General features: G+C 40.2%; 1 protein-coding gene across 1 annotated transcript in view; it reads left to right on the forward strand.

Moving 5' to 3' along the window:
- Nucleotides 1-8,330, forward strand: part of LOC114030668 (fer-1-like protein 6) — a 193,435-nt gene extending 185,105 nt beyond the window's left edge. Inside the window, exons 39-40 of the mRNA XM_027845519.1 lie at nt 6,304-6,404; nt 7,319-8,330. Of these exons, the coding sequence (XP_027701320.1) occupies nt 6,304-6,404; nt 7,319-7,499 (282 nt within the window). The 3' untranslated portion in view covers nt 7,500-8,330. The remainder of the gene's footprint in view (nt 1-6,303; nt 6,405-7,318) is intronic.
- The last annotated feature ends 2,370 nt before the right edge of the window (nt 8,331-10,700 follow it).

Raw genomic sequence — 10,700 nt, forward strand, 5'->3', positions numbered from 1 at the left:
TGGACATTTCTGTGTGCTATGTTTTAGGAAAGACATTGATAAGCAAGCAAATATCCCCCAAAAGAAGTGACCAGGACAGCAAAGGAACTGGAGACCTTGTCATAGGAATGGCAGATAAAGAAAATGGGGATATTTAGAAAAGGAGAGAAAACTCAGGAGGAGGGACGTATCATCCATCTTCAAGTATTAGAAGAGGTATCATATGAAAAGGGAATTGTTCTGCTTGGACCCACCGGGCTGAAACAGACATAATGGTTGTAAGCTTGAGAGAAGCAGATTTCAGTTTTTATGTCAGCATAAACATCCTAACATTTTATCTTTCTGAGACTATAATGTTCTGGCTCGGGAGATAATGAGTTCTAGTCACTGGAAGTCTTCAAGTGAGAGGCTGGATGGGAATGTTGTTCTTAATTGGAACAGGAGGTCTCTGAAGTCCCTTCTAACTTATATAATTTTGTGCATGTGTATGGTGGGAGGAAGGGGCACATGGTAAGGGACCGGATGTTGGAGTCAGGAAGAGAGAGATGGAATGCAATTTTCAAACCTAGCCTAGGGCACCTAGATGTTTTCTCCTAACTCTGGTCATGAGCTTACACAAAATACTTGAGTAGGTTAGATTTACAGTTAATTCATAATTAACTCCAGTGTGCCAGTCTCTATATAAACCTCTCCTTGCTTCATCAGGGTAGATGTCAGAGCCTATTACAAACATACACACTTAGCAGACTGCCTAGCACATAGTAAGTACTTAATAAACGGATGTTGCCTTGCCTTGCCTTGCCTTTCCTGTGATCAGCACTGAGGGTTGCTCATGTGGAACAAATGTGCAGTAAGGTAGTAGGGCTTCCCTGGCCCCGATAGGGATTGGGGGGAGGGAAAAAGAATGAGAGGTCAGAGAGACCTTTTTTCTGTGTCAAGTAAATGATGGAAGTAAGCCTGGTTTTTCACCTGTCACATCACTCACCTCCCCAAAATAACATTTCCATTAAGGACAGGTAGGCTTGCAGGGACAGCTCAGTGTGACTGTTAGTGAATCCCACTGTTGGCTCCCCAAGGATGCCCTCAGGAATTCAGAATGTTGGCATTGGACTAATTGCAAAAAGGTTCACATTAGAGCACTGGACTTGGAGTCAGACTTAGTCCTAGCTTTGATACTTACAAGCTGTGAGAATATAAGCAAGTTACTTCATCTCTCTTAGCCTCAGTTTACTTGCCCATAAAGTGGAAATGAGAGGCAGCACAATGTAGTGATTAAAGAATTGACCTCTGAGTCAGGAAGACTGTGAGGACATGCCTGAGTTGAGGTCTCTCCTTTTTTTTCCCATCCATGAATAGTTTATTATGTAAACAGCATGCCAATTGTTTTTCTTTTTTTTTTTTACATTAAATTTATTATTTTTTAAGTTTATTTACTTTTAGTTTTCAACATTCACTTCCACAAGATTTTGAGTTCCAAATTTTCTCCCCATCTCACCCCTCTCCCCACCCCAAGATGGCATTCATTCTGAATATCCTTTCCCTTAATCTGCCCTCCCTTCTATCTCTCCCCCTTCTCTCATCCCATTCCCCTTCTATTTTCCTATAGGGCAGGATAGATTTCTATTGAAGTCTCTCCTTAAACAGAGGGTTGGAGTTCATGACCCCCACCCTCCAATCAGAAAGGCAGAGGGTAGTGATGAGGTTCAATACCAAGGCTTATGAGATATTACAGGATGACAAGGTTATTCTACTAATGAGCTTCTTGGGGCATGGGGAGAAATCCTAAGGTAGTTCAGTCAAGTGAGAAGTGACTGAGCAAGTAATTTAACTTCTCAGCCTCAGTTTCCTCATGCATAAAATGGGAATGCCAATAACATCTACCTCACAGAGTTGTGAGGATCAAATAAGACAACTTATCTAAAGTACCTTGCAAACAAAGCACTATATAAATACTAGCTATTATTATTATGACTAAAATAAAATAGAATGTCAGAGCAGGAAAGGGTTTCAAATATCTAATTCAACCTCTTCCTCAGATGAGGAAAACTGAGGCTTAGGTTAAGTGGCTTATTTGCCTGATGTACCTCTTTCTCTCCTCATAGGTATATCCAGTAATTTCTATTACCCCTAAGTTAGAGGAGATGAGGTCATTGAATTTTGATCCAAATGAGCATTGTTTTGCAAGTGGCCTGTGCTGCAAGGGAAATGTTATTCTATAAAAATAGCATTTTATAGAATTAGTGCACTTAATAGTAATTTAAGCCCTAGAGTTAATGAAACCCTTCAGGGCTCTGGGGCTTTGAAGAGCCCAGAGCCAGATTCTCTTTGGCTTTGGCCCCATGAGGATTGTCTTGGAGCCCTCCTGGCCTCACCATGAGGCCTCTGACATTGATGTGCCTCTGACACTGCGGCCCTGTCTGTGAAAGGCAGCATTTTCTCAGCATAGCAACCTGGTCAGGCTGGGCATTAAAAAAGCACACAGGAAGTATCAGTGCCCACAAATTGGGATGTTCTTAGTTTTTCAAAGCTTTGCTTGTCCATCAGGAGGGAGTTATCAAAACCATAAGGAAAATTCATTTGAGTCAAACTTTAGTGACCTCATTTCCTTTAACTTAGGGATAATGGAAATTACTTGATGTGCCTGTGAGTTGAGAAGCCTCAATTTTCCTCATCTGTAGGAAGAGGAGGTTGAATTAAATCTGTGAAACCTTTCTGGCTCTAGCATTCTGTTTTGTTGTTCAGTCTTATCAGACTTTATCCAGTATCTTTGCCAAGAAAGTCACATGGACAGCACTAGTATGCTATGGTAGACACTTTCTATGCCTGAACCTCTGCTCTAAATCTCATGAGCTTCGTATTTGGCTATACTTAGGAGTGGAGGGGATGGGTTGGCACCCTTTGGGACAGGTAACAAAAGTTCAATAGCTCCTTTATTTAGCACTCTGCCACTTACAAAACACTTTCCTCACAAAAATCCCCTGAGACAGTGCCAGCATCATTATTTCCATTTTGCTGATGTAGAAACTGAGGCTCAGACAAGCAAAATGACTTGTCCAAAGTCACAGGAATAGTAACTGGGTCTTCTGGTTTTTAAAGCATTGGCTCACAAATCTGGAACTGGTAGGGACCTTAAATACCATATGATCCAACTCCACTCCTTTTGCAGTTGAGGGAATTGAGGCTCAGGGAGGTGACTTGCTCAATGTCATGCAGGTAAGCATCAAAAGCTGGATATACTACACAGTGGATGGAGTTAGGAAGACCTGAGTTCAAGTATGGCCTCAGACACTTACTAGCTATGTGACCCTGAGTAAATCTCTTAACCCTATTTGCCTCAATTTCCTCATTTGTAAAATGATCTGGAGAAGGAAATGGCAAACCAATACAGTATCTTTGCCAAGAAAACCCAAAATGGGGTCAAGAAGAGTTGGACACAACTAAAAAATGATTGAACATATATTAAAAGTGTTATAACAATCATAAAAAGGATGGGTCTTAATGAGAAATTATTTTTTCTGAAGGAAGAAACTCAAGGTTCCTAGAAGTTTCAATCAGTGAGTGGATTATGCTAATAGACCATTAAATGGCAATGTCTGTTATTTTACAGATAGCAAAGCCAAATCCTGTATGTGTCCTGTCCTTCCCATTTTCTCCTTCCCCTTCACAAATGCCCTTAGCTTAACAGATAACCTTCAAACTAAGCTGTTGATTCTATAATTCTGCTTTAAATTCCATTTGGAAGTGTATTAACCTAAAAATCATGCCTGAACCCATATAGGACATAGATTCTTCTACAGAAAGACACTGGATAATATTAACAACTTACATTTATATCATACCTCAAAATTTACAAAGTACTTTGCTTATAGCAATGCCATGATGCAAATAGTTTTAAATTTATTTAATTTTTAACATGTGGAATAAAATAAGCATTTTCAGAACATAATACAAAAAAAGATAATTGCACATGAAACAGCAAATCTATGTACAACTTGCTATTCCTTTTAAATGCACAACAAAGTTATCAAGTAAATTTCTTTTTTTCTTCCCTTCCTTCCCCCTACCCCCCACCATTATATACACACACACACATATATATATATATATATGCAAAATTATTCTCTACATACTTCTATTCATCCAGTTACTGAAGTAGCTCCATTTTATACATGGAAACCATGAGACTCTATGAGATTAAGTAGTTTACCTGTGATCACAGAGCTAATAAGTGTCTCAGGCAAGATTTGAACCCTGAGTTCCTGGTCCAGAACTTTAGTTACTATGCTTTTCTTGATGTAAGTTTGGAATTTAGCCTAAATATCGTTAAGCAAACATCCTGGAATTTTACAATAAACGTTGCAATAAGGATTCTGCCACTGCTTCCTTGACTCTTTACGTAAGCTTTGTGGCTACTCAAGGCCATCCAGCCAATTCTGGGAGGCAGTGCGAAGATAGCTCATTTCATTAGGATAATCAATAACCCACCCACACAGGGTAGGCTTGCAGAGAATTAGACCCCAAAACAGGGGAGGTACTTAATAGCAGCTGCCTCTAGACATGGAAGCACAGGAGAAAGAGCGGTATCTCTGGAGTCAGAGGTCCTAGATTCAAATTCTACTTCAGCTACTAACTACCTTTGTAATCTTGGGCAAGCACTTTACCTCCCCGGGCCTCAGTTTTCTCATCTGTAAAATGGGGGAGTTAGACTAAATGGCCTCTGAAGGTCTTTCCCACTTCTAGGTCTGGGATCCTTTTCTATGGACCTTTTATTTGGTTTCCATTGGAATCTACGTCTTCAGCAGTCTTCTGGGCATATTTGCTTCCAGCAAGTGACTGTGTCCTTTTATCCCACAAAGGGTTAAAGGAGGTTGAACTCACTGACTTCTCAAGTGTCAAAGAGAGGAATCACAATCCTTATCTCGTGGTAAGCAGATTGATAAATTTCCAATTTCTAGCTGCTGTACCTGATAAATTTCCAATTTCTAGCTGCTGTACCACCATATCTGTTGGTGATCAGAACTCTTGGCATATTTAGACCTTGGCTAGAGAGCCTCTGCAAAATTGAGCTCCACCAACCAATTACACAATTTTCCTCCAGAAAGACATATAATGGAAACTATTAGCACATAGACAATTAGGGGAAACTAACTCCATAAGGAGCACTCTCCCAAGTAAATGGACTATTAGGGAAACTATTAACTCAATTAATAGCTTATAAAGCTATCAAAAATGATTCCTATATAATGAAAAGAGAATCTTTAACAATAATACTAAATGTATTACAATTTTTTCCTGTAAAGAGGATTAAAATGCCTTTTCTAGAGTCATTTAGGTTGGCTCTTCCCAATTCCTGTCATGATAGAGAAAGAGAGACAGAGAGACACAGACAGAGAGAGACAGAGACACACAGAGACAAAGAAAGACAGATACAGAGAAAGTATGGTACTTGATTTATCTCCAGATCAGAGCAGATCCAGGTTTGGGCTACCCTCCTTCCTTGTGGCCAGCTAGCTGAGAGGGAGGGAGAACCTGAGGCTGACCAAGGAGAGCCACCATTCTCCCATTCCCCAAACCACTGGGAAAGGTCAGGTTTCTGCCAACAAACGGAAAAACAAGGGTCAGATCGGTGTCAGAAGGTAACTACTTTTGTTGTCCCCCAATGGGGAAGAGACAGACAAGAAGACATGGAAACAAGACACCTCTGTCCTGAATATTTTCCTCCTGTTGCCAATGCAGTACGTACCTAGTTGGGTGTGTCTTTCCAGGTCTTCAAAGCTCAAATTTTCTGCTTATTATTTCCAATTTATCCTGTAGGTAGTTTGTGTGCACATAGGTATTTTCATGTCTCCTCCATTAGAATCTGAGTCCCTTGAGAGTAAGGAGTTGCCTTTCTTTGTATCCCTAGAGCTTATCACAATACCTGGCACATAGTAGGTACTTAACAAATGGTTGTTGATTTGACTCCTTGGTGCTCCCTGTCATCTTCCTGGAGAGGCAGAGCCAGATGTTCATCAATGTGCAGTGAATCTTAAGGAATGTTAAATTACTTCCCAGTGTTCCTAATCAGAAAACAAACAAACACTAGATTGTGGGATCAAGTCTGCTCCCTAATCATTTTTGTGCCCTTAAAGAGAAGCACTGCACTGCCTCAGTTTTTTTCTTCTATAAAATGGGGATAATGATACCTGCAAGTGCCTATATGGGGAGGCAAGTGTTGTTCAGATCTGAAAGTACTATACACATGGGATGTCTGCTTTGCTTCTGGTTTTCTTCTAAGAGATTTTTGTAACAGAGATGAATTAAAATATTTTCTTCCCGACATAGGGTAAAGTAGAAGCCGAGTTACATTTAGTCACTGCTGAGGAAGCTGAAAAAAACCCGGTTGGCAAAGCTCGGAAAGAACCAGAACCCCTGGATAAACCCAAGTGAGTAGAAGACCATCTTTCTGTCCTTTCAGAGAGCTGAAAGTGCACTTAAGGGCTCCCCACCCCTGGTTTAGTCATTGCACCCCACCCCCACTCCAGAGAGGGACAGATAAATTTGTTTAGTAGAATGCTTCAACAGGAAAACTTTTCAAGCCTGAGGACCCATTCCATGGACCTTGGGGGCCTTACACCAAGAGTCTAATGCTTCTTTTTGGGTCATTTCCTATTGTTTCACATTAATTTATTGAATTTCTCTAGCTAGGTTGTGAACTCCTTGAGATCAGGAACTATGTAATCTCCACATCAGACTAGCAGAATGACACATACACGTGGATAAGTAGTATTTGTTTATGCACATTCATTGTTGAACACCTGTCATCTATGAATTCATTTATTTTTTGAGGGACAACATGGCATAGTGTTTGGAGCTCTAGACATGAAATCAGGAGGTTCTGAGTTTGAATCCTGCTTTAAACACTTTCTAGCTGTGTGATTCTAGGCAAGTTACTTAACCTCTCAGCCTGTTTCCTCCTCTCTAAAATGAGGATAATAATGATTATAATTGTTATTTATTATTATTATTATTATCATTTATTATTCTATAAGGCTTTGTCAGGTAAATTGGAGGAAGAAATTATGGAAGTTTTTAAACCCAGAGTTAGGAGATAATCAGCAGCAAAATGTTCTGTGGAGGTACCATTCTAGTCATTATAGTAGGGACAAGGGTCATCATTTAAAATATTCCCTTTCCCCACCCCTTGAGGATTTCTCTCATGTAATAGCAACTTTTGGATTTGAGGGATCGAGAAGGTCTTCTTTAGAAATGGTCTTGAGTCTAACGGGCACTCACTTGAAATAGTGGCAAAATAGTGGGATCCTTTGACTCATTCCAATCTTTGCTGCCTCTCTCCCAGCCGCCCGGACACCTCCTTCTCCTGGTTCCTGAGTCCCTTCAAGTGCCTGTACCACCTCATCTGGAGGAATTACAAGAAGTACATAATCATTGCCTTCATTCTCATCATCCTTATTGTCTTCCTGGTGCTCTTCATCTATACGCTGCCTGGAGCCATCAGCAGCAGGATAGTTGGCTCATAGAGGATAGGATCTTTCTTTTTTTCATTCATTAGCTTCATCACCATCAACAAATATCTATTAAGCACCTGCTATATGCAGAGCACGTGTACTAGGTCCTGGTGATGGGGGGAGGTGTAATACAAAGATGAATAAGGTATGGTCTAATGGAGAATTAAACACAAATCAGTAAAGGCTAAAGAAAAGAAACTCTCCTGTCCTGTACAGCCCTCCCAGTCTCTATGCCTTGCTACCTTCTTTTTCACATTTGAATAATTAGTTCAAGGTATGTCGTAGCGGTCTGAACATATCAGCTTCACTCTGACCTCGTCAGCCAATGTATCAGACAAGTCAGTGGGCTCTGACAAGTCCCAGAAGTTGAGTCAAGGGCACACTCATTTGCTAATGCTTCAAAAACATTCTTCTATTGGGCAAAGGTAAAAAGTGCTATTCTCTATGAATGTAGTTCTCCCTAGGATCTGATCCCACCACTCCTGAAATGTGAGTAGCACAGTAGAGATTGTTGAAGCTTAGAACCCTTGGAAAATACCTGTATGCCCCTGAGTTCCTTCATCCCTGATGTAAGGCAGCCCCAAGAGTGACAGTCAATGTAAGCCTTTTTTATGACAAGCACAATGAATCAACTGTAACAGAACTGAGATTCAAACCTCTGATCCCAAATCTGTCACACTTTCCATTGTGGTATTTTGGGGTAAGGCACAAAAAAGTCTCAAAAACAGTAGAACAACTCCAAACAGTAGAAGCCTGAGGTTGAGTTCACATAGTACCTCGATGAGTCAATAAGCACCTACTAAGTGCCAGGCACTGTGCTGAGTGCTAGGAATACAAATAAATAAAAATGAAGGCAATCTGTGCTCTCAAAGAGCTTACAATGTAATGGGGGAAGACAAGACACAAACCAAAACTGAAAAGCAGAGAGTGGAGAGAGAAGGTACCTGGTGTGAGGGAATGATAGAGCAGTCCAAAGAATTCCAAAAGGAGTGCAACTGGTGGAAACTAATTAGAAGGTTATGCTGGAACCTCTCCTCAAATGGAGGTTTTGGAGCTCATTCCTTGGCCCTCTAAGTCAGAGGTCCTCCATAGACCTCCCTGGTCTATGCCATCAAGGTCCCCTGGGATGGGTACACATGTAGAAAACCTCAGAAATACCTTCTACTGAGATCCATCTACACAGTGTGAAGTTATGGGCTTCTCATGAACGTCAACACTTGCAGGATTTGGTCAACAACCTTCATTGGTCTATGTGGTATCAGAATTGCTGAATGAACTGACTCCCAAAGTTGTCATTTTTCCTTGGGCATCATAATAATAACTAATATTGAAAAAGCAACTTTAAGGTTGACAAAGCACTTTATATATATTGATTCACTAGATCCTCACAACAGCCCTGAGAGGCAGGTGCTGTTATTATCCCCGTTTTACAGATGAAGAAACTGAGGCTGGCAGGTTGACTGATTTGCCTTAGGGTCTCAGAACTGTTAATTGTTTGAGCCAGGATTCAAACTTAGGCCCTCCTAAATGCACATCCCATGCTCTATCTACTAAACTATCTAGCTTCCTCCTCAAGTATCATGGTACTTCCCAGTTTTATATCATGATACATTTTGTACTTTTGTCTTTTTCTTGGGTTGTCATGACCCCCCAAGTTAATCATCTTCCTGGGACCAATCTTCTGGTGTTGGTTCTTTTCATGAGCAATGGGTGGGTAGTTTATCATGGGCTCTGTCCTTGAAGCCTTTACTGCTTAGGAGGACCTGCCAGAGACTGAGTCTCTGATATGTCCTTAAACGATCCAGGGTCAACTCCAGGCCACAATCATGAGTCAGGATTTGGGAGATGATGTTGATTCAAAATAATTTTAAAATTTCAGAATTATACAGAAAATTCTTAAACATTTGTCTCAACTAAAAAAAAAATATTGTCTGAAAGTTGTTTTCTTTTTTTTCAATTACACTAGCAACAGATATTCTTACTAATCAGAGAGATATGAAGGAATCAAGTAAGGAGGGCTCACTTCCAGCTGGGAAGATCAGAAAAGAGGAGACAATATTTGAGTCGGTCTTTGAAGAAAGGGAAGGGTAATAGGAAGGGAAATGAGAATCCCCTGCAGATATGGAATGAGCTTGTGTCTAGTCTGTGCAAAAACAGATGCAGGTAGGGTACGACTAGATCAGAGAACAAGGCCTATTTGACTGGAGTGTGAGGTCCATAAAGAGGAGTGTCATGATGTGAAATCGGATTGGGAAAGTAGCTGTGTCCCAGATTGTGAAGAGTTTGGAATGCCAGATTAAGAAATTTATACTTTGTCCTATAGACAATGGGGAACTACTGAAGAGTAGTTGAATTGAACATCTGAACTTCTGCAGAGCAATACATAAGACCCTGGCAGAGAGGAGGACATTTACTGTTTCTTTACTGTCATTATCAAGAGACTCTGTTTACTATCTGGGGTACCAAAGGGGGCAGGTAGGGCTTTCTAATTTGCCCACAAACCCTGAAATGATACTGAACTACATGAAGGACTCCAGACACTATAGTGACTTTGGATGTGCCTTATGGCTGACAGCCATCTTGATGAGGAAAAAAAGCATAACTTAAGGATGAATTGTGAGTTAATTTTACTTTCCACTAGCCCCTGCAGGAGCAAGTAACATTTCATGTCCTGACAATATAATGTATATTACATCTTATTTAAATCCATAATGGCAGTCAAGCAAGAATGTCAAGTTCTCCCACAAGTTGGTGAAAGAGCATATACACCAACTCTGTTGGACATAAAAAGATGAGAAAATGTCAGCAAGGCCTAAATGGGAAGTTCTTCAAAGATTTTTACATTAGGAAGAGAAGAGAAAGAAAGTGGAAACTGGCATAATGCTGTGATCATGTGTGTCTCCCTGATGCCTAGTGTATCATACATAGGACATCATGGATTTTGTTGTTCTATACATGCAAAAAATTAAATAAATAAAACTACAGTTGTATTCTTTTTGTGTGTTATTTTACTTAAGTATAACCCAAACTTTGCTTCATGAATTTTTTATAATCATTCAAAAGAACTCAGTCTAACTATCCCAACAGGAAAAATCAAGTGGATGAAAAACGCCTATTTTGCAGATGGTCATATGATGTTGAATGAATAATCTGTAGAGCTAATCCATTATCATATACCTCATTATATACTTATGTACATGTGTGTACATATAC

The sequence above is a fragment of the Vombatus ursinus genome, unplaced genomic scaffold (assembly GCF_900497805.2).
Source record: "Vombatus ursinus unplaced genomic scaffold, bare-nosed wombat genome assembly UNPS02014973.1, whole genome shotgun sequence".
NCBI lineage: Eukaryota > Metazoa > Chordata > Mammalia > Diprotodontia > Vombatidae > Vombatus > Vombatus ursinus.